Raw genomic sequence first — 24,377 nt, 5'->3', positions numbered from 1 at the left:
CACCACCTTGTTCTAATGCTCCAGGACAATTTTCTTTACTTTTTTTGTATTATTGTATCAAGATTCTTTTTCTGATCATAACTTTTCATTAGTCTAATTATTTTTATATTTTCTCTTCTTGATCTGTTCTCCAAATATGTTGTTTTTCTTATAAGATGCTTCATTTTTTCTTCTATTTTTTCCTTATTCATATTTTGCTTAATTATTTCTTGATCTCTTATACTTTCTCTGACTTCATTTTGCCCCGTTTTAGTTTTCAAAGTGTCTTTTTCTTCCTTACAATTCTTGATTTCCTTTTCTAATTGTTTGACTTTCCTTTCATGACCTTGCTTTTCTTGAATTATTCTTGTATTTCTTTTTTTTTTTTTTTTATTAATTAAATTTATTTATTTAACTTTTAACATTCATTTTCACAAAATTTTGGGTTACAAATTTTCTCCCCTTTTATCCCCTCCCCCCCCAAACACCAAGCATTCTAATTGCCCCTATGACCAATCTGCTCTCTCTTCTATCATCCCTCTCTGCCCTTGTCTCCATCTTCTCTTTTGTCCTGTAGGGGCAGATAGCTTTCTATACCTCTTTACCTGTATTTCTTATTTCCTAGTGGCAAGAACATTACTCGACAGTTGATCCTAACACTTTGAGTTCCAACTTCTCTTCCTCCCTCCCTCCCCACCCCTTCCCTTTGGAAGGCAAGCAATTCAATATAGGCCATATCTGTGTAGTTTTGCAAATGACTTCCATAATAGTTGTGTTGTATAGGACTAACTATATTTCCCTCCATCCTATCCTGTCCCCCATTACTTCTATTCTCTTTTGATCCTATCCCTCCCCATGAGTGTCGACCTCGAATTGCACTCTCCTCCTCATGCCCTGCCTTCTATCATCCCCCCCACCCTGCTTGTCCCCTTATCCCCCACTTTCCTGTATTGTGAGATAGGTTTTCCTACCAAAATGAGTGTGCACTTTATTCTTTTCTTTAGTGGAATGTGATGAGAGTAGACTTCATGTTTTTCCCTCACCTCCCCTCTTTATCCCTCCACTAATGAGTCTTTTGATTGCCTCTTTTATGAGAGATAATTTGCCCCATTCAATTTCTCCCTTTCTCTTCCCAATATTTTTCTCTCTCACTGCTTGATTTCATTTTGTTTTAAAGATATGATCCCAACCTATTCAATTCACTCTGTGCACTCTGTCTCTATGTATGTGAGCGTGTGTGCATGTGTAATCCCACCCAGTACCCAGATACTGAAATGTTTCAAGAGTTACAAATATTGTCTTTCCATGTAGGAATGTAAACAGTTCAGCTTTAGTAAGTCCCTTATGACTTCACTTTGCTGTTCACCTTTTCATGGTTCTCTTCATTCTTGTGTTTGAAAGTCAAATTTTCTTTTCAGCTCTGGTCTTTTCATCAAGAATACTTGAAAATCCTCTATTTCATTGAAAGACCATTTTTTCCCCTGAAGTATTATAGTCAGTTTTGCTGGGTAGGTGATTCTTGGTTTTAGTCCTAGTTCCTTTGACTTCTGGAATATACTGTTCCATGCCCTTCGATCCCTTAATGTAGAGGCTGCTAGATCTTGTGTTATCCTGATTGTATTTCCACAATACTTGAACTGTTTCTCTCTAGCTGCCTGCAGTATTTTCTCCTTGACCTGGGAACTCTGGAATTTGGCCACAATGTTCCTAGGAGTTTCTCTTTTTGGATCTCTTTCAGGCGGTGTTCTGTGGATTCCTTGAATATTTATTTTGCCCTCTGGTTCTAGAATCTCAGGGCAGTTTTCCTTGATAATTTCATGAAGGATGATGTCTAGGCTCTTCTTTTGATCGTGGCTTTCAGGTAGTCCCATAATTTTTAAATTGTCTCTCCTGGATCTATTTTCCAGGTCTGTTGTTTTTCCAATGAGATATTTCACATTATCTTCCATTTTTCCATTCTTCTCTCTTTGTTCTGTGATTTCTTGGTTTTGCATAAAGTCATTAGCCTCCATCTGTGCCATTCTAATTTTGAAAGAACTATTTTCTTCAGTGAGCTTTTGAATCTCCTTTTCCATTTGGCTAATTCTGCTTTTGAAAGCATTCTTCTCCTCATTGGCTTTTTGAACCTCTTTTGCCAATTGAGTTTGGCTAGTTTTTAAGGTGTTAATTTCTTCAACATTTTTTTGGGTCTCCCTTAGCAGGGAGCTGATCTGCTGTTCATGCTTTGACTTCATGTCTCTCATTTCTCTTCCCAGCTTTTCCTCCACCTCTCTAACTTGATTTTCAAAATTCTTTTTGAGCTCTTCCATGGCCTGAGCCCATTGTGTGGGCTGGGACACAGAAGCCTTGATTTCTGTGTCTTTGCCTGATGGTAAGCATTGTTCTTCCTCATCAGAAAGGAAGGGAGGAAATGCCTGTTCACCAAGAAAGTAACCTTCTATAGTCTTATTTCTTTTCCCTTTTCTGGGCATTTTCCCAGCCGGTGACTTGACCTCTGAATATTTTCCTCACACCCACCTCACCTCCTGATCCTCCCAGCCCGTGTTTGTGGTCTGAGATTCAAATGCTGCTTCCAGCCTCAGGGCTTTTGGCGGGGGCAGGGCTGCTATTCAGTATGAGATTATGATCTGGTGCTGAGATCAGGGCGGGGCCACCTCTCAGGCTCAGTTCCCTCAGGGGGTTTATGCGCAGACCTTCCGCAATGGATTCAGGCTCCCGCCTGCTTGGGGAGCCCCTGTCTGCAGCCGCCTCTTAGCTTCTACCTCCCGGGGGGGGCCTGAATTATGGGGGCACCCCACTCCCCTCTCGACCCGCCAAAGAGACTCTCTCACCCACCCCTGTCACCTGTGGGTGGAGGGACTTGTGCGGCCGCTGGAGATCCCGTCCCTGAAGCCTGCTCGGATCTGTTTCTCTCGGTGCCGCAGCCGTGGCCGCAGCAGGGCTGGGCTGGGCTTTGTGTCTGCAGCGCGACGGACCTTTTGCGAGAGGTTTGCAGATCCCTCTGTGGGTGGAGGGACCCGCGTGGCCGCTGGAGATCCTGTCTGTGAAGCCTGCTCGGATCTTTTCCTCTCGGTGCCGCGGCCGCGGCAGGGCTGCACTCAGCTCCCAGTCCCGGCGCCCAGTCCGCAGCGCGAAGGACCCCCCCGCGAGAGGTTTGCAGGTCTCTCTGGAACAGAAATCTCCCTCGCTCCAATGTTCCGTGGCCTCTGGGTGCGGAATTCGCCGTGAGTTACTTCCCTGTAGCCATTCTATGGGTTGTGGGTTCAGAGCTATGTGTATGTGCGTCTTTCTACTCCGCCATCTTGGCTCCGCCCCCCTATTCTTGTATTTCTTTACTTTTTTCCTCCCTTTCTGTCATTTCATTTTTAAACTCTTTTTTAAGATCATCTAAAAGTTCTTTTTGGGCAGGTGACCATTTGACATTACTGTTTGGGGGTTTCTTTACTTCAATATCCTCCTTTGAAGATGAACCCTGGTCACCTCTATTCCCAACCTAGCTTTCTATGGTTGGATTCTTTCTTCTTTGCCTGTGCATTTGTGTGTATGTGTGTGTGTGTGTGTATGTGTGGGTGGGTGTGGGTGGATGGGTGGGTGGATGGTAATAGCTTAATTTTTGTAATCACCTCTAGCCATAGGGTATGGGAAATGGTGCCTTTTGCCCCAGAGCTTCAGTTCCCCTCTCCTGCTTGGAATCAAAGCCAAACCTCCTGTAAGTGCCCACAGCCAGGGGCTTTCTGTTCCACTGCTACTGCACACACCATGCGGTTGCTGTTTCCTTCTTAGTCTCTCTGGTTGTTAAAATGGATTGTTTACTCTTCATTGGGATCAAACCTCATTCAGGGATTTTTCGTCAGATCTTCCCAAATTGTCCCAGGAAGATCCCAGTTTGTGTCCCTATTCATATCTCCAACCACACTTTGTTCACCCTAAGGTGCTATTTTAACTTTTGTGGGGGAAAATCTTGAGAGCTTGGAATTTTCTGACCTACTCTGCCATCTTCCAAGAATTCTTCCTCTAGTCTTTGTTTAAAGAGATTTCCAAATGAATCAACTTCCAATTTCACTTACTTACCTTAGTAAATCGGTTAATGATCTGGCCAATGGGATTGGTTTCAAAGAATTGGAGTGGAAGGTGCATCACACTGTCCAGCATCTGATGATGTAATGTTTTAGAAGCAGCAAAGGCTCCATTGGTTAGTATATAAGCTCCAAAACATACCAGAAAACCTGTAAAATAATTTGTTAGAGAAAATTTCTTCATCTGTCCCAGCAATTCTGTGTTCAGATTAAAAAAAAAATTGTGGTGGACAGGTTTTTGGTTTGTTTTTTTTTTTAGGCAAGGTCATTTACTTAAGGTGGGTATAGCTGAGTAAAACAAAACAAAGCAATTGGTGAAGGATATGTTATAAATAGTCTGTTTCTTGTATAATTTATAATTTTTTTATTTAGTTAATATTTTTTCTCCCCAATTACATGCAAAAACAATTAACATTTGATTTTTAATTTTCCAAATTCTCTCCATTCTTTCCTCCTCATTACCCTTATAGAGAAGGTAATAAATTTGATACAGGTTATACATGTGCAGTCATTCAAAACATTTCCCCGTCAGTAATACTATAAAAGAAAATATTACTCCCTGCAAAAACTCAAGTAAAACAAAAAAGAGGAAAAAAATATGCTTCCATCTATATTCAGACACCATAAGTTCTTTCTCTTGGGATAGATAGTATTTCTTATCAAAAATCCTTCAGAGTTGTCTTGGATAATCATGTTGCTGAGAGTAGTTAAGTCATTCATAGTTCATCATATAATATTGCTGGTATGGTGTACAATCTTGTCCTGGTTCTGTTCATTTCAATTTGCATCAGTTTATAGAATTCTTTCCAGATTCTTCTGAGAATATCGTACTCATCATTTCTTATGACACGGTAGTATCCCATCACAATCATATACCACAACTTGTTCAGTCATTCTTCAATTGATGGGCATCCCTTGAATTTCCAATTCTTTGCCACCAGAAAAGAGCTGCTAGAAATATTTCTGTATATGTAACAAGTCCTTTTTTTTTTATCACTTTTGGGATAAAGACCAAGTAGTGGTACTGCTAGGTCAAAGGGTATGTATGATTTAATCACCTTTTGGGCCTAGCTCCAAAGTGCACTACAGAATGGTTGAATTATTTCACAACTCCAGTAAAAGTACACTCATGTCTCAATTTTCCCCCCATCTCTTCCATCATTTGTCATTTTCCTTTTCTATTCTATTAGGCAATCTAATAGGTGTGTGGTAGTACCTCAGAATTGTTTTAATTTGCATTTCTCCAGTTAATAGTGATTTAGAGCATTTAAAAATATGGCTATAGATAGCTTTGATTATATCATTTGAAAACTAACTGTTCATAAGTTTTGATCATTTATCAATTGGGGAATGACTCTTATTTTTATAAATTTAACTGAGTTCTCTATATATTTGAGAAATTAGGCCTTTATTAGAGAAACTTACCTCAGAGAATTTTTTTGCATTCATGATTGCTAACTGTATTTCCCTCCATCCTATTCCCCTTCCTCTGTTCATTCTATTCTCTTTATCCCTCCTCACAAGCTCCTGACTTCCACCTCCCCAATTTGCCCTCCCTTCTATTACCCCCACCGTTCTCTTATCCCCTTCCTCTCCTATTTTACTGTAGGGTAAGATAGATTTCTATACCCAATTGAGTGTGTATGTTATTCCATCTTTGAACCAATTCTGATGATAGTAAGGTTCACATGCTCCCCTGTCTACATTCCCCTTCTTCCCTTCCACTGCAAAAGCTTTTTCTTGCCCCTTTTATGTGAGATAATTTATCCCAGCATTCCTCTTTCTTGCCCCTTAATTTTATTTTTTAAGACATTATCCCTTTATATTCAATTTACATTCTCTGTCTATATATACTTATTCTAACTTCCCTAAAAGTGAGAAAGTTCTTATGAGTTACAATCATCATCTTCCCATGTAGGAATGTAAACAGTTTAACATTATTAAGTCCCTTATGATTTCCTTTTCTTGGTTACTTTTTTATGCTTTTCTTGAGTCTTATATTTGAAAGGAAAACTTTCTATTCAGCTTTGGTCTTTTCATCAAGAATGTTTGAAAGTCCTCTATTTCACTCAATGTCAATTTTTCCCTGGAAGGATTATACTCAGTTTTGCTGGGTAGGTGATTCTTGGTTGTAACCTAGCTCCTTCACCCTCTGAATTATCAAATTCCAAGTCCTCCAATGATTTAATGTAGAAGCAGCTAAATCTTGTGTTATCCTGACTGTGGCTCCAGGATACCATTTCTTTCTAGATTTTTGCAATATTTGCTCCTTGACCTGGCAATTTGGAATTTGGCTATAATATTCCCAGGAGTTTTCACTTTGGAATCTCTTTCAGGAGGTGATTGGTGGATTCTTTCAATTTCTATTTTACCTTCTGGTTCTAGACTATCAGGGTAGTTTACCTTGATAATTTCTTGAAAGATGATGTGTAGCCTCTTTTTTGATCATGGTCTTCAGATAATCCAATAATTTTAAAATTATCTGTCCTGAATCTATTTTCCAGATAGGTTGTTTTTTTCAACCAGATATTTCACATTTTCTTCTTTTTTTCATTCTTTTAATTTTGTATTATTGTTTCTTGATGTCTCATAAAGTCTTTAGCTTCCACTTGCTCAATTCTAATTTTTAAGGAATTCTTTTCTTTAGTGAGATTTTGGATCTCCTTTTCCCTTTGGCCAATTCTACTTTATAAGGAGGTTTTTTTTTGTTTAGTGAATTTTTGTGCCTCTTTCCCCATTTTGTCAATTCTACTTTTTAAGATCTTCTCTTCAGTGAAGTTTTTTCTTTTGGCCAATTCTGTTTTTCAAGGCATTCTTCTCCTCATTGGATTTTTCTACCTCTTTTACCATTTTTGCCTAGTCTATTTTTTAAGGTGTTATTTTCTTCAGTATTTTGTTTGATGCCTTCATTACCAAGCTGTTGATTCTTTTTTCATGATTTCCCATGCCCATTGCCACTCTCATTTCACTTCCTAATTTTTCCTTTTCCTCTCTTACTTGATTTTCAAAATCCTTTTTGAGCTCTCTCATGACCTGAGACCAATTCATGTTTTTTGAGAATATAAATCCAAGAGTTTTGACTTTATTTTCTTGTGAGTTTGTGATTTGATCTTTCTTGTCACCACAGTGACTTTCTATGATCAAATTTTTTCTGTTGTTTGCTCGTTTTCAAGCCTATTTCTTGACTTTAATTCTTTGCTAAAGTGAGGCTCTGCTTCCAGGATGGAGGGTATGCTGTAACAAGCTTCAGGGATTTTGTGCGGCTATTTTCAAAGATACATCTAGGATCCTATAAGTTTTGAGTTTTTCAAAGGTGGTACGATGTAAGGAGAATTGTGTTTAGTATTCTCCTGGCCTATGCTCTGTTCTAGGAGTGATTACAAGCACTTGAACTATGACAAGAGTTCCCATTCCACTGATGCTGCAAGCTCTGGTGTGACAATGCTCCTCCTCACCCTGAGATTGTCACCCAGGACTGCAGCTCAGATCTGAGTATGGGCAGAAGATCAGAGCCCTGCCCCCAGTGGTCATAAAGGGTTCCCTGTAATCTCCTTCTGATCAGTTGTTTGACCTTCCCCCCAACCTTCTGTGGGATGAGAGCTTTTGAAACAGCTGCTATTACTACAGCTGACTAAATGGCTGACTAAGCCTATTCCTGGCTTGCTGATGCTAGGGCTGTGTTGGTACAGCCTGCACTGGACTGTACTCCACTCTCAGCCAGGTGTGCCAGACCTTTCCTGACAACCTTCTATGTTGTCTTGGTTGGAAAATTGTTTCACCCTGTTCTTCTGTTGGTTCTACCACTCACAAATTTGTTTTATGGAATTATTTAAAAGTGTTCAGAGAGGTTTCAGTGAATCCCTGGCCTTTTCCCACCATCTTAGCTCTGCCTCTCTCAACACAGTCCTTTTCTGTTAGGTTTTTGCCATCATATAAGATTTTAACCACTCCACCAGACCTTGGTTGCTCACACATAAAGGTGAATGACTAAAATCATATCTCAGGACCACAAGATTTGGAACTCGATGGAGTTTAGACATAATACAATGCAAACTCATAATTTTATGGAAAAAGAGGCAACCCAGAAAAATAGTATATGATAGGGTCAAAATTTAAACATAGTTTACAGGATCATAGATTTAGAGCCATAAAGTACCTTCAAAGATATTGAATTCCACCCCCTTATTTGGGGGCAGAGAATTTAAGTAACTTGCCCAGGGTGACACAGTTGATAAATAATATCTAAGGTGGGATTTGTGCCCAGGTTTTCTTGACTCCAAGTTCAGCCCTCTAAATCCAAATAAAATACTCTATTATACCTGTAGTTGCCTTACAGAACATACATCATTCTTTCTACTTCCTGAAACTTGTTCCGCTTACCCTGAATTAGGACTGAATTGCTTTTTCTGACTATTGTCTCTTGGCTCACCATCAGGCATCCTTATTCAGCTCCATCCCCTCATTTCAGCCTTTCAAAAATTCTGGGTTTCTTCTCTCTTGCTCTTAAAAAATCATCATTTGAACTTCTCTCAGGGCTATACATAGAGTGGTTGATCTCACTGACTGCCTTTCACATGTTTCGTCCTTGGTATAATAATTGGCTCTTGCCCCAGCCACCTTATTATGGTAGATTTCTTCAACATTTAAGATCATGACATCTAGCCTTTCCAGACTCTGAAAATTTCATCAGATGCCCAAACTATTAGCCATATTATCAAATATAATCAACTTGATGCTTCATGATAATGTAGTATAAGGTTAGATGGAGGAACTGATAAGTAATATGGTCTAAAAGGAAGGCAAAATAAGAGGAGAGAACAAAAGATCAACATATTCCTTTCAGCTTTTAAGTTACATCGTCCTTCTCTATCATGTAGAATAGATGTGTATAAATGTCAGAAAATACATAAGAGCTATTGGATCACTTTTTATTTAGATAATATAGCAGAGAATCCTTATACTTCAAGTGAGAAGAGATAAGTGAAAAGAAAGCCATTCCCACATATTCCTACCTTGTATCAATCCTAGTAACCCATAGACATAAAGTTTATGGTTTCTTAATTGTTTCCATTCCATGGAATCTTTAACTTGCTTGGCTTCTTTAGTCCAGGTACTTAGCCACAGATTTTGTCCTATGCCTACTAAATTCTGACCTAGGTAAGTAGCAACACATAGCCACACCCAGAGCCAGCCAAAAGCTTGTAGGTATTTCACAATGCTGGAAAATTTTACCTAAATGCAAAGTGGCCACAAGAGAGTAGTTATTAAAAGGAGATTTCAAGTTAGTAGGATACTAATGTTAAATTAGCAATTAGTATCAATGAGAAATTTTTAAAAAGCTAAATAGCATGTAATTTTTTAAACTACTATTAAAATACTTATAAATTCAATATTAATTGATTTCTTTTGAATGATGAAATGGTAATCAAAATTATACTAGAGGTTGGTAGGAACTCTATGAACTTTTAATACAATGCATAATCCTATAAATGGGTAATTTAACAAAAATATAGCAGTGCTTACACCACCAGTTGGGATTTTTTCTTTCTTCATCGAGAAATGTTTTTCTTGATCCAAAGCAAGGCTGAAAAAGAAAAGTGGTTTTATTTTTAGTTTCTGTGTCTATATATTGTATTACATGTGATATTTCATTTCACAGGTCACCAAAAAGATGCTCCTCTGTGTTTGAATACCAGTGTTAAGCCAGTAACCAATGAAACAGTAGGATTGTGCAATAGATACAAAAACAATAACCAGAAACATAAACTTATTTTAAAGTCTACACAAAACTTTATATTAGACATTTAATTGTGTAATAGAAATATTTCTGGGTTCTTGAAGATTATGCCAGTGGGACACATGTACAACAGCTTCAGGTTTGACCTTTGTGACATACTCTATTTTGTTGTCTGAGCTAAGTTTGAAAATAATTATTACCCTAAGGTTGATTGTAAGGTGATAAATTTTACTGACCATAGAACATATGGAACACCCACACCCATACTCACACCCACAATGATATTAAGAATTACATAGTTTTTGGAATGTCTACAAACATTAATTTAACTGTTGATAGGCTCAATATACTCTTTGCCCAATGACTAACCAGTTGACATACTATTAAAGCAACATAATTTTGTATGTTGACATTCTTGATAGAAAAGGAGCCAGAAGAAAGAAAAAGTCAAAGTTGAGTGAGAGATGGCTGTCAAATTCTCAGAGAGGCAGGGCTGGCAGAGTTGGTTTTATGGCACAGAAAGAGGCAACAAAAAATAGTATACTATAAGTGGTTTGAAAGCAGGGATGGTCATATTTTTATCCATAAAAAAGCAATAAGGAAAATTTCAGTAACTATTGAACTATATTTTCTTATCTTTATAAAAATAATTTACAAACATAGCATTGCTTAGTGGATAGGGTGATAGTCAAGAAGATCTGAGTTCAAATGTTACCTTTGATACTGTTTAGTTGTACTGCCTACAGAGTCACAACTTCAGTGTGCCTCAGGCAACTCTCTGGGCTTATCTAGCAAGTCATAGTGAGGTTGTGATGTCCAGTGAAAAGTGAATGAATGAAAATGCGAATATTAAGCACTTACTATGTACCAAGCACAAACAAAAATATAGCATTCTCTGCTCTTGAGCTCACATTCTAATAAAGGACAGTCAAGTAGAGGGTGGAATGGCAAAGTACAGTGGTCCTCAGTATTTAGGGTCAGGACAGAAGGAATTAAAGAAATTCTGCAGAATGAGAGTTTAAGATGCTGACAAATTTATGAATCCTTCTTACGTCTGCATATGATGCCTTATCATTATGAAGTTAAGTAAAGAAAGCAAGTAGACTTTAACACTTTTCTATAGTAGACTTTTATGGTCACTTTATGGTCATTCAGTTGACAGAAAGCTATTGAGGATAGAAGATCTCACTCTCCTTATTGTCTTATTGTTTGATGACTCTAATTAAAACATTTCAATACAGATGACCTTGCTAGAAAATTTTATGATTATTTTTATCTTGAGGCATAATATGAGGAGATGGAATGATGCTACCATTCCATTGAAAAATACAGGATCATTCTAGTTACAACATAGCAGTTAACTATTTTATTGTAAATAATAAATTAATTGATTTGCTAGGAATTTTAATGTATTAGTTACATGGTGGTGATGTTGTTTTACTGTCTAACATTTAAAATCATATTTATAGGACCTTTACTAAATCATGAACTGAGTTTTAAGCAATCAGTCAACAAGCATTTATAATTCAGTGACCATATTGTGACACTGAACATATTTTTGAATAAATAATCAGGACGTGTAATAAAGACTATTCCTGTCCAAAATCTCTTTAACAGCACACACAAAATTTATTTATTTTAAGTTTTCAACATTCATTTCCACAGAACTTGGAGTTCCAAATTTTCTCCTCATCTCTCCCCTCCCCCCACCCCAAAGTGCCAAGCATTCTAATTACCCCTACCCCCAATCTGCCCTCCCTTCTTATGTTCCTCCCTTCCCTTATCCCCATCTTCTCTTTTGTCCTGTAGGGCAAGATAAATTTCTGTACCTCATTGCCTGTATTATTCCATAAGAAATGATGAGGCAAGTAGATTTCAGAAACACCTGGAAAGATTTACATGAATTGATGCTGAGTGAGGTGAACAGAACCAGGAGAATGTTGCACATAGCAACAGCAACAGTATGTAATGATCTACTATAATGGACTTAGCTCTTCTCAGCAATACAATAATCCATGACAATTCCAAAAGACTTATGATGGAAAATGGTATTCACATACAGATAAAGAACTTTGGAGTCCAAATGCAGATCAAAGCATTTTTCACCTGTTTTCATGGTTTTCTCCTTTTGTTCTATTTCTTCTTTTGCAGCACGACTAATGTGGAAATATGTTTAACATGATTGCATATGTATAACATGTCAGATTTCTTGCAATTGGGGGAGAGGGAAAGGAGGAAATGGAGAAAAATTTGGAACTCAAAATCTTATAAAAATGAATGTTGGTAACTATCTTTACATGTAAGTGGAAAAAATACTATTAAAAATACAAGGGGAAAAATTGAATATCCTCTCTCTGGCTAGTCACTGCTCTAGTTACTCAGCATCATTCCTTTCTTTCTGTTCATTATTGTTATACATAGACCTATTTGGTATTATTTAGAAGGGGAAAAAATAGATGCAATTGATTATTTAACTGCCAGTTTGAATTAAAATGAAATAAAATGAAAGTTGATTTTGAAATAAAACACAATTTTACCAAAAAACTTAACTGAAGACTAAGCAATCTAATGTTAAAGAAAGAGTGGTTTAAAGAAAAAAATATAGAAATAATCAGTAATTTCATTAAAGTGAATGACAATAAAGAAACAACATATCAGAATCTATGGGATGCAGCAAAAGCAGTAATCAAGGGAAAATTTAAAGCCTTTAAATGCATACATCAGTAAAATAGAGAAAGAGCAGACCAGTGAATTGGGTATGCAATTACAAAAATTAGAAAAATAACCAACTAAAATTCCCAGTTAAAGACTAAAATGGAGAACTTAAAAATTAAAGTAAAAATTAATAAAATTTAGTGTAAAAACCCCTTTGAGTTAATAAAATTAGGCATTGATTTTATGAAAAAATAAAATAAACTCATTAATATGATTAAAAAAGAGAAAAAAGGAAAAAATCACTAATGTCAAAAATGAGAAAGATGGATATGCCAGTAACAAAGACAAAATCAAAACAATTAGAAAGTTATCTCAAAAAATTATATGCCACTACATTTAACAATTTCAGTGAAGTAGAAGAATCTTTACAAAAATGTAAACTGCTTAAATTTGCAGAAGAGGAAATAAAATATCCAAATAGACCTATTTTAGGTCTATGAACTTCCTAAGAAAAAAACACCAGGGCCAGATAGATATAAAAGTGAATTTTGTTAAAAACTCAAAGACCAACTATTTCCAATGTTAAATAAATTATTTGGGAAAATAAGCAAAGCAGTAGTTCTATAAAGCTCCTTTTATGAAACAAATATGGTGCTGATGCCTGAACCAGGAAGAGTATAAAAATAGAGAAAATATAGTCCAAATTCATTAATGTATATGGATGCAAAAATTCTAAATAAAATACTAGCAAAAATATTGCAACAATAGATTATAAAAATTATACATTATTGCCAAGTGGGCTTTATACCAGAAATTCAGGAATGGTTTAACATAAGAAAAGTAATTGATTATATCAATGATAAAAGTAATAAAATCATATGATTATATCAACAGATTCAGAAAAAATGCATTTGATGAAGTGTAACACTCATTTCTGTTAAACACACTTGAAAATGTAGATATAAATGGATTTTTCCTTAAATTGATAAAAAAGCATTTATCTAAAACCATCAGCAAAATTTATTTGTAATGAGGAGAAGCTAGAAGCCCTCCCAGTAAGAGCAGGTGTGAAAAAAAGAGATCTGCTATCACCAATATTATTCAATATTGTTTTGGAAATGCTAGCAAAAGCAATGAGAAGAAAAAGAAATAGAATGAATCATAATAGGGAATGAGGTAATAAAACTATCACGTTTTGAAGATGAGATGATATACCTGGAAAATCCCAAAGACTAAACTAAAAAGTTAGTTGAAACAATAATTTTATCAAAGTAGCACAACATAATGTAAATCTATATAAATCATCAATATTCCTATATATCACCAATAAAACTATGCAAGGAAACATAGTAGGAGATACCACATTTAAAACAACTCTACACAGAATAAAATACCTGGGAGTATAAAATTCCATCTGCTAAAAAGAAACCCAGGAAATATATGAACAAAATTATAAAAAACTTGTTATACAAATAAAATCAGATGTAAATAATTGGAGAAATATTAATTGTTCATGGGAAAGCAGGGCCAATATGATAAAAATGACAATTTTATCTAAACTAATTTATATATTCAATGTCATCCCAATTAAATTACCAAAAATTAATTTATTGAGTTATAAAAATAATAAAATTCATTTGGAAGAACAAAAGGTCAAAAATATCAAAGGCACTAATAAAGAAAAGTTAAGGAAAGGGGTTTAGCACTACGAGATCTTAAAGTGTAAAGGCATTAATTATTAAAATTATCTGATATTGGCTAAGAACCAGAAAGGTAGATGAGTGGAGCAGAATACAGAGTAGAATACAATTTATAGCAGAAATGTCTATAGTAACCTTGTGTTTGACATGTGTAACAACTTAAGTTTTGGGGATAAGAATTCATTATTTGGCAAAATTTGTTGAAAAAGCTGGAAAGCAACCTGGCAGAAATTGGACATAGACCAATATCTTACACCATTTACAAAAATAAGGTCAAAATGGATAAATTACCTAGATATAAAGAAAGATATTCCAAGAAATTTAGAAGAACATGGAATATATTACCTATCAGACTAATGGAAAAGTAAACAATTTATGCTCACCATAACATAACCTAGTACAGCATAAACATGCTGAGACCAAGTAATAAATCTAATTCCTGTCCAATTGCCCTCAGCAATAAACTCTACAAGTAGTTGTTCTATCTTTGCTGCCTTGAAGACTATCAGTGAAGTAGAACCCATTATCTACTGAGGCAGTGTGGGAGATATAACCAAAATCCCCCTGTCTCACACCCTACCACTCTTTACTTCTCCAGGGTAAATATCACCAGTTCCATCAGTCAGGCCTTATATGGTATAAAATCAAGTCTCTCACCAATATTCTCTGGACACTCTCCAGTTTATGCCCTTCTAAAATGTGGCACCCAAACCTGTCACAAAACATGGAGTCTTACCAGAGCAGAATGTAGTGGGACTACTACTTCTCTAGTGTGTCCTTGGAATCATTCAGTCCTTCCTTATTGTACTTTTAATTAATTTCATTCAAGGTCAAGGTTACCCCATAGAGAGGCATCTAAACCAGATTCTAAATCTTTGCATTCAAAATGGAGAAAATTATTAAGATATTAAGGCAAATTTCTAGCTATTTGAATAAGCTCACTCAAACACAGTGGCTCAAGAACTACTAACATCTCTATTATTATGCTGGAGGTTGTCTTTAACCTTAAAATTTTCAGCATGTTTATCAGTAACTTGGATGAAGATATAGAACTCATGTTTATCAGAATTGTGATTGACACAGAAGTAGGAGGATTAATATACTAATTGTCAAAATAGAAATTTAAAAATATTTAGGGTGGAACAATGAGTTGAAACAAGAAAGAAATTTAATAGAGATAAATTCAAAGTTTTACACATGGATTCAAAAAAGATGAGCTACATGAATGAAGGATAGGAAAACTGACTTGACTCATGGATCATTGTGAATCCAGTCAACAATGCGACACAACTATGAAAAAATATTATTAGGTTGCACTTATTTAAATACGGTATCCATTAAGATATGATAGCATTCAGAAAGTATGCCGTCCACTAATAAGAAAGTATGGTAGTCTTGTACTTTCTGGGCTCACATTTTAAAAGAGTCAGCGATGAATACATCCAGAGCATGATGGCAATTTTAGCAAAGAGTATGAAAACCCTGTTGGGGCAAATGTTGTTTTGCCTGTTAAGAGAGAAGACTTAGAGAGAATAGAGCAGCTCTTTTCAAATATTTGAAGAACTGTCATGTTAAAAGGGTTAGAGTTCATCTGTGTAGTTACAGAAGTTTGAACTAAGACCAAAGAGTGGAAATTATAAGGAGAGAAATTTAAGTTCAACATAAGAAAGAGATTTCTGGGAATTAGTACAGTCCAAAATAGAAATGGGATGTCTTGTGCAGTCATCCCTTTATCACTACTATGAATGTTTATGAAAAGGCTGAATGATGCGTTAGAGAGGATGTGGGGATTTCTGCACTGCTTGGGAAGTGATTTTTCAGCCTTTTTCAACTCTCCGTATAAATTGAAACATTTAAGAATCTTTTCTTTTTTGATAACATATAGTTGTTTCTCCCTTCTAGGATGCCACACACTGTAAAAAATTAAGAATTCAATTAAAATTTTTTTCTGAGTGTTGAATTACCCAACATTTACCTGCCTTTCTGCTCCATTATTTTGTCTTTTGAAATAGTTCTCAAATTGCTTTGACTGGCTTCTTTCAAAGGATGAACTGTAGAGAAAAATGGTAAATATTTGAATTACCTCACTTTTAATGATAAAATAATTTATAATGATAATTAAAATTTTACTGTATTCCAAGATTAGGATAAAAATCAGAAATTAAATAATTGTGATGGATAAAAATAGTAGAAACAATGCTATTGAATTCCATAAGGTTAAAAGATAAAGAAGGCTGAAAAATGTAAAGATGAGTTCCTAGCTGCTAAATTTGAATGTTCTAAATCCACAGGTGTCCTTGGATCATTTTCTCTATTGCTGACATTCTATCCTGATTTCCTATATAAATTGACTTTGAAAAGTTCAGCTTTGGCTAGGGAAGCTTTGCAAAGGGAGTAGGGCAAATACTATTTTGCTTGGATCAAATACTAACTAAACTTTCTGGAGTTTTCATGATTATTAGCATTAGTTAAACTGTTGAGAGCTCTTATAAATATATGTAGGATAGCTCAAAGTCTTGATAGACTTGTTGAAAGCTGTGCATATATAAGATTTGGAACAAGTGCTTCAAGGTTAACAAAAATAGACTTACAGCATTCCTAGCTAACTCTTTTTATTCTTGCTTTCCTATTCATTTGCATGGGACACCCAGAGGACTTTGTGGCCATATGGAAAAATAAAATGGAATCTCAGACTCATAAGACCCAGATAATTTTCTATGGTAGGCCCTCACCCCACCCCAAAAGAGGATTGAGAGTAAAGGATTCCCATATGAAGCTAACTGAAATTTGAAAGAATTTCTAACCCTAAGTCAAAGGGTTGTTTCAATCCCAAGAACAAGGAATTCAAAAGATAAAGCAAATGCCTCTCGGAAACCTGGAGACTAGCCCTTTCAACAGAGAGAAAAGGAGAAAAAACACTGCTTTGCCTTATTCTGATACCTAGATGAAGCCTTTCCTTTCCTTTTAAAAGACATAAAACTTGCCTTTGAACCATAAGCCAAAAGAGGTCTATGTAGTACCTATGTGATATTCACAGTGGCTATGGCAGCCATGAATATCGCAGCACAATTTTGAATCATGAAATACAGCAGACTCTCTGCATGGAAGACTGAACCAAAACATTTATTCAGACACCAGAAAGTCAAATCCATCTATACACAATAACAATGCAGAGGACGACATGATCCCCAAGCCTTCTCTCTACTAGGCTTCCCACAAACCAGCTCCATTACACTCATCACAAGCATGTACTTTCACTCACGCTAGCCAGCTGCCTGCTTGTCTGCATCCTATCTGACTCTGACTGCTCTCATGACCAAATTTCCTCTCACATCTGCTCTAGTTCTGCCTCTTCCTGTTCTACCCATCCTGCTCCATACCTTCGGCAAACTCCTCCCTCCGCAAACTTGTGTGACTCAGGCTTTCATATGACCCAGGCAGGTTACGTGGGCCTATTAATGAATGGGAAAGATCTTCCCATTTAAATTACCATTACAGTCTATTAGAACTCCCCTCTCCTCTACTAAAGATTATAGATATTAGAGCTGGAAGAGGCTTTAGAAGTGACTGTCCAAACCCCAAATTTTATGATTTATTAGGAAAAAGAGGCCCATATTGTTGTGACTTGCCCTGAGTGGCATATATTAAATGGAAAAACTGGGATTTGAATCTATGTCTTCTGAACTCAAAATTCAATAGTTTTTTCTCTAGTACCTTACACAATCTCCAGTTGCTTAGAATAAAGGCCAAAAGCAACATTAAATTTCAAGAAAGGTTAATGGTGAAAAGATGATACTGAATGAAATTAAAACAGTTTTTGCCTGATCTATTCAAATAAACTACCATCATAAAACAAGAGAAAATGGATGACATCTGTTAGCCAGTGAAAGATAGTTTGACTGGTATGGTCTCAGTCTCCTTTCCCTGGCTTCCCACCATTTCAGCCCGTTGCTAGAATGGGGCCATTAGGATTGCATTTCTCCATTCCTATCTCCCTGTTCTGCTTTCCAATCTCCTTAATAATTTAGAGAATTCTGGTCTTATAGGTAACAGGACAATTTTCTATTGGTATCATATTGGCTTTTTAAGCAAAAATAATATGCTCCTGCATCCAGGGCCAACTCTAGTTGTTCTGATCTATATCTTGCCACTGAACCCAGATAATTCTAGAGGAGATAGTGAGGCTGGTGACTTTACACAGACCTGCCTCACTTAAATCCAATTCACTTGCAAGTCAAGACATCACCCTTCTGATGTCATTAGTCTTCTTCTAATAAGGATAAACAACAATCTGTGAGTAGTCATAGTTGCCCCACTGAGGACCCAACTGGCCAGTTCCAGTTGGACAATGCTGCTCCTTAATTTCTTTGCTCTTTTCTTCCTTCCCTCCCTACTTCCCTCCTTCCTTCCTTCCTTCTTTCCTTTTCTCCTTCCTTCCTTCTCTCCTTTCCTCCTCTCACTTCTCTTCCTCTGTCCACTCAGGAAATCATACCCTTACCTATGGGAGCTCTGCCCAAATGAATATAAATTTTGATCACTGAAACCTTGCAAGATATCTTGGGGTTTATGGCCTAGATTTCTTTTTCTCTTCCCTACTATTTTATTCTATTATTAAAAAATTAAAGCTGGGACAATTAACTCTTTTGTCCCAGGTAGTTTCATTTATGATTCTTGAAATACAGCATTGGGAAACCAAGTTTGGATGAAGTCCATTGGGATTCAAATGGAGCTACTTGCTCATGCCTTAAACCCAAATCACTCTGGCTTTCAGAAACTGGCCAACAACAGGTCCCAACACGAACCCCACTTGGTCATTGTTTGGGTTTTGATGGCTCACAGTGAGTGTAAATAGCAATAATTTCTGTTTTGGCTAAAAATCCTGAGAGTCTTCTCCAACCAGACTGATTTTTTTGTCTCATTTCTTAGCCCTAAATTACTGGATGGGCATTGCCTCAGACAACCTGAGACCTGAGAAAGACCTTAGCTTAAAAGAGCCAAGATCTTCTGCTTCAGCCAGGGCCATCTTCAGTCATCCTGATCTATATCTTGCCACTGGACCCAGGTGGTTCTGAAGGAGAAAAAGTGAGGCTGATGACTTTGTACAACTCTGCCTTACTTAAATCCAATTCACTTGCAAGTCTAGACATCAGTCACTGGTCCTCTTTGAGAAACAAAGGACAAACAACAAGGAAAGGTCAAACCCTGTGGGTCTTGTGGGCTTTCAGCTGGAGAGTGAATACTTCTCCACAAAATCTATAGTATTTGCATTATATTTCCTATTCTCACTGCCGCTATTTTATTATAGGCTCTTCTTGGAGGATTTTGATAGCTTCTTAGTAACCTCTTTCCTTATAAAACAAAGGAGTTAGAACAAATGGAACCTAAGGAGCCTTCTAAATCCAGATCTATGAAATTAATTTTTCACATTAATGGTAGCTTCTGCTCAGAAATTTTAAGTCACTTTCTATTGCATGCTGATTGAAATTTAAATTTCTTTGCTTGATTCTCCATAATTTGTCATAGATCTACTGTTTTTTAACATTCTCTTATGTACTCTCCTTGACATGGTCCTGTCCAATTAGATTAGTCTTTGCAAGAGGCATAGCTTCTACATAGTATTTAAGGGAAGACACAGAGAAGAATTTATAGTAGGTGGACAGGTACCATTAGAGGGAATGACTACAATGATGACATAAAGATTTAAGTATTTACATATATACACATATAATTATTTTTCCCAAAAGAGTAGGATTAGTAACTGAGTCAATTTTTTTTTTCTCTCAAGACACTGACAATTATCAAGAGAGTAGGATATTACAGAGTTCTGGACTTGGAGTTAGGAAAAGCTTATGTTTGATATCCAACTCTAACAATTTATTAGCTGTCAACAATTTGGAACTATGCTCAAAAAGTTCCAAATTCATGCATATTCCTTGATTCTACTAGATCTATACCCCCAAAGAAATCAAAGAAAGAGAGAAGGACCCAAATACACAAAAATATTTAATGAAGTTCATTTAGTAGTCACAAAGAACTGGAAACTAAGGGGCTACATAGCAATTTTGGAAATGGCTGAACAAATTCTGGTATGTCAATGCAATAGAATGCTGTGGTTCTGTAGGAAACTGTGAGACAAGCAGTTTCAGAAAAATCTAGGAAGACTTCTGTGAAGTGATATAGAGTAATGGGAGCAGAATTAGGAAAACAACATATACAAGAACAACCTTATAAGAACAAACTTTGAATGACTTGAGAACTCCAATTGATGCAATGACCACCTATAATTCCAGAGGCCTGACGATGATATATGCCAACTTCCTGATAGAGAAGTGATGGACACAAGATGCAGATGTCATTTTAAATTTCTTTTCTATTGGCTCCAGTACACCCATTTTATTTTTAGAGAAAGTCACATCTTCAGCTGATGCTTTTTTTTCTTTATGGACCTCCAAAAATTTAACCCATGTGATTAATTAATGTTAAAAACTTTCTGGCTCAGCTTTATTTACTCATTTCCTGATTAGTTGTAAATTCCAGAAAAGAACCTCTAGCATTAACTGATTTATTTACAAGTTTTTCTTAAATAAGTCTTCCTCTTCTTTTATCAGTTCTTTGAAATGTAAATCTTTACATACTCCTTTGACCTCCATACTGCCTTCTATAAAATGGTGAAAATGCCATTTGTGGCCCATTGGTCTTTATTTGCCATGGGATTGTGTACTAAACATATGACAAACCAGTTAGTTGAATATCTCTGCATGTTGATAAGTCTGACTGGCAGCAGTACCTATCAACAAACCCCAGAATATTTTTATATCATAGAATAGGACATGTATTGTTGGACATGGTCAATGTGAGAATTTATTTTGCTAGACTGTGTACATTTGTTGCAAGGATTTTGTTTTTCTTTTTTCAAGGGAGGCAGAAGGAAATAAAATTAAGGTTCATTAATGAGAACATTAAAATAATTTTAAAAAACTGACTGGTGTAGAATTATTGGCAAATTATTTAACTGGTCTTTGCCTCACTTTCCTGATGTGTAAAATGGGAATGATATCCATAGTACCTATCTTATAGAACTGTTAAGTAAAATATTAATTTATTTTGCAAATTTTAATTTATTTAAATTTTAATGAGGGGTAGTACAGATTGCAGTGAATAGAATGGCACTCTTGAGACCAGGAAGGTCTCTGTTCAAGTTGTACATCTAACCTGTACTCATTACGTGACCATAGACAGTCATGTAACCTCTCAGTGCTCCAAACACAATTCTAATACTTTAAGATGCAGATGAAGTGTTGACCTGAATTCATAATAGAAGTTTCTTCCCCTAGAACATCCAGATAGGTAGATAGATAGATAGATAGATAGATAGATAGATAGATAGATAGATAGATAGATAGATAGATAAACATATATATATATAATGTTATATAAATATTGACTATTATTATTGTTCTACATTCACTTCCTGTGTTTCCCTTCCAACCCTTAACTTTCTGTAATATTGTGCTGAGGTAATGTAAAATCAATTATTTGTCATATTGATTTCATAGAGTTCCATGTTTCCTATTGTTAACTTAAAAAAACACAATTAAGTGGAATATATCTATTCATTGAATGGGAGAGATGGAAGGGGCCTTAGACATTGTTTAATTCAATTCTAGTAGGATCCCATTTAATATTTCTAATTTTCTAAAATGATATTTTAAAAATCATAGATACAACAAATCAATTTTACTTGTGTAATCTTTGATTCCCACTTTACTCTCACTTTGGCCAATGTTCTAATTTAAGGTTAAAAGAGTAAGAGAAAACATATTAATTCACACATGCACAAAACTTTTGATTTACTGATTGGAAAAAACAAACAAGTAGAAGGAACGATGTGATAACTTTTCCTTATATCTTTACCTTTCTCTTGAGCACTGGAGATCTGAAGCAAGTTGGTGAAATCTTTTGTTTTAGATAGCAATTCTTGGTAAGTTCCCATTTGTGTTACCTTACCACTTTCCATTACAAGTATAAGGTCTGTCTGAGGCAGAACTGTAAGGTTGTGTGTCACTAAAACACGAGTCTGAAATACAAAATGTTTCACTTCTTAATAAACCACTATAATTTGCATGAATAATACAATTTTATTAAAGATTCAATTAATCAGTGTTTCAGTGTGTTCTCCTCAATTGTTGTGTGTAAGATAAACTTATATTTCAAAGTGAATTACCAAGTATTACAGTAAGAATAAGGTGAATCAGTGAGTAAGTGAATGGTAATACCTTATCTCCAACTGTATTTTGGTTTTTGGATTTGAATCTATCTTAATACTAAAATACATGTACTTTACATTCTTAGTATGTTACACACATAATACAGTAGAGTATCTACTGTTACTTTGAAAGCTCAATGGGTAAACTAGTAGGATCTGATGAAATGGCACAGCTTCCCCACAAGACAGCTACTGCTATTTGCAGCTCTTTGGTAAAAAGACCCAGATCCATTCTTGCTCCATTACGGAAGGTTTATGGAAATAAGGAATCACTATTAATAAGACTGTCTCTCATACAGCTGCTTGGTTCTTAACTCTTTCCACCTAGGCAATTCTGATGGTCTCTGACTCTAACATACCAGGTACTCCTTAGCAACTGTTCACAGAAGCAGACAAATGAAATTAAAATTGATAGAATAGTTATCTAAGTCAGTCATAGTATTAATTAAAGTAAAAAAAATCAAATGAACCTTAAAGAACAAGAAAATTTTTTAGAATCAACTTTTTCCTTCTGGGAGAGAGAGAGAGAGAGACAGAGAGAGGGAGGGAGGGAGAGAGAGAGAGAGAGAGAGAGAGAGAGAGAGAGAGAGAGAGAGAGAGAGAGAGAGAGAGAGAGAGAGAGAGAGAGAGAGAGAGAGAGAGAGAGAGAGAGAGAGAGAGAGAGAGAGAGAGAGAGAGAAGGAGAGGGAGAGATGGGAGACAGGCAAACGTTGCACTATCTTTGTTTGCCATGATCAGACCTGCCTTGCACTTCAGTCATAGAACATCAGCCAGAGGAGGGAACTCCCAGGAAGCCTGGCTGTAGCCTCTAAGCCTCATTCTTATGTAGTTCCTGACTATTATACACTCTCAACCCCCAATCACTCAGCACTCGAGCAGTCTAGTTTTTTCCTTCACTCAAATCCTCAATCAGAAGGGAAACACTAATGGGAATTGTCCACATGGCCTCACCTAAGCTCAGTTCAAATCAGCCCCCCCTTCCACTTTCACCTTTCAGAATGAGGAAAAAGAAGTCTTTCCCAGGTCAGTGACAGCTTCTCTGATTCCAGAAAAATACATATATAGGTATTGAAGACCTTACTTCTACCATAGAAACTGGTCACCAAATTATCATTATGGTGAAATGAAACTTTCCAAATTATTTATTAAAAGTTTTTATTAGAAAATCATTCTCCTCCTCTATGTTTTTCTTATGAAACTTCAAGCCATAAAAAATTACATTTGCTATAATAAAATTAATTTGCTGAGGAATATGAGTAAGCAAAGACGCTATTATTATACTGGTCCATTCCTTCTGACAAGTAGTCATCCTTGATCTTCCTTTTTGGAACCTAATGACATGTAGGATCATCAGCTTTTCTGCACTGAGTCACCCCACCTGTCTAAAAAGCAAGCGTTAGTGCTGTTACTGTTAATCACCCCACCCTGAAAGATGGGAAACCCAGCATGTAACAGTAGGTTCTTGCCTATGGAATTGAAACTTTGTTTTAGACACACTCATATTGTCTGAGAAAACAAAACCTGTAGAACCACCAAGTTCACCTACTCTCTACCTCAAAAACCCTCCACATTATCGTCTACTATCTCTAGTCTCTGAGAAAGAGATGTCTTTCTCCTTGCCTACGATAATAAATGCCAACTGCTTTTGCAGCTAGGAGCTTATCAAATACTCTGTCTCTGTTTATATTTTCTCAGCAGCTGAAATACTGCCCTCCTTTCTGAGGCCTTTTAATGATTTGCACCCCTCCAAACCTACCCCGCCCATGTTTGCCCCCCAGTACCTTTGCACCAAATTTACTTACACTTCACCTTCTGAGCACGACAAACATCTTCACTGGCTACCTATTGCCTATACAATAAATAAAATCTCAGCCTGGCATTCAAAGCTCTTCACAATATGGGTCCTAGTAATTTTTTCAGACATTTCACATAACTCCCTTTTACAAATTTAAATTTCTAACACA

The 24,377-nt window shown here is 36.1% G+C and overlaps 1 protein-coding gene across 8 annotated transcripts in view; it reads right to left on the bottom strand.

The window, feature by feature from the left end:
* LOC140506960 (multidrug resistance-associated protein 1-like) overlaps positions 1-24,377 on the bottom strand; it is a 90,927-nt gene that overhangs the window by 29,101 nt on the left and 37,449 nt on the right. For 7 of the 8 annotated variants that reach the window (XM_072614698.1, XM_072614700.1, XM_072614701.1 and 4 more), the window contains 5 exons: positions 22,062-22,224; positions 16,123-16,198; positions 9,579-9,639; positions 9,068-9,287; positions 4,051-4,205 (listed from right to left, as the gene is read on the bottom strand). In XM_072614698.1, coding sequence (XP_072470799.1) covers positions 4,051-4,205; positions 9,068-9,287; positions 9,579-9,639; positions 16,123-16,198; positions 22,062-22,224 — 675 coding nt within the window. The remainder of the gene's footprint in view (positions 1-4,050; positions 4,206-9,067; positions 9,288-9,578; positions 9,640-16,122; positions 16,199-22,061; positions 22,225-24,377) is intronic. The other variant, XM_072614702.1, reaches the window with a different exon arrangement.

The sequence above is a fragment of the Notamacropus eugenii genome, chromosome 5, assembly GCF_028372415.1.
Source record: "Notamacropus eugenii isolate mMacEug1 chromosome 5, mMacEug1.pri_v2, whole genome shotgun sequence".
Classification (NCBI taxonomy): Eukaryota; Metazoa; Chordata; class Mammalia; order Diprotodontia; family Macropodidae; genus Notamacropus; species Notamacropus eugenii.
Note: the sequence above shows the minus strand (reverse complement) of the source record. Positions and strands in the feature narration are given on the sequence as shown.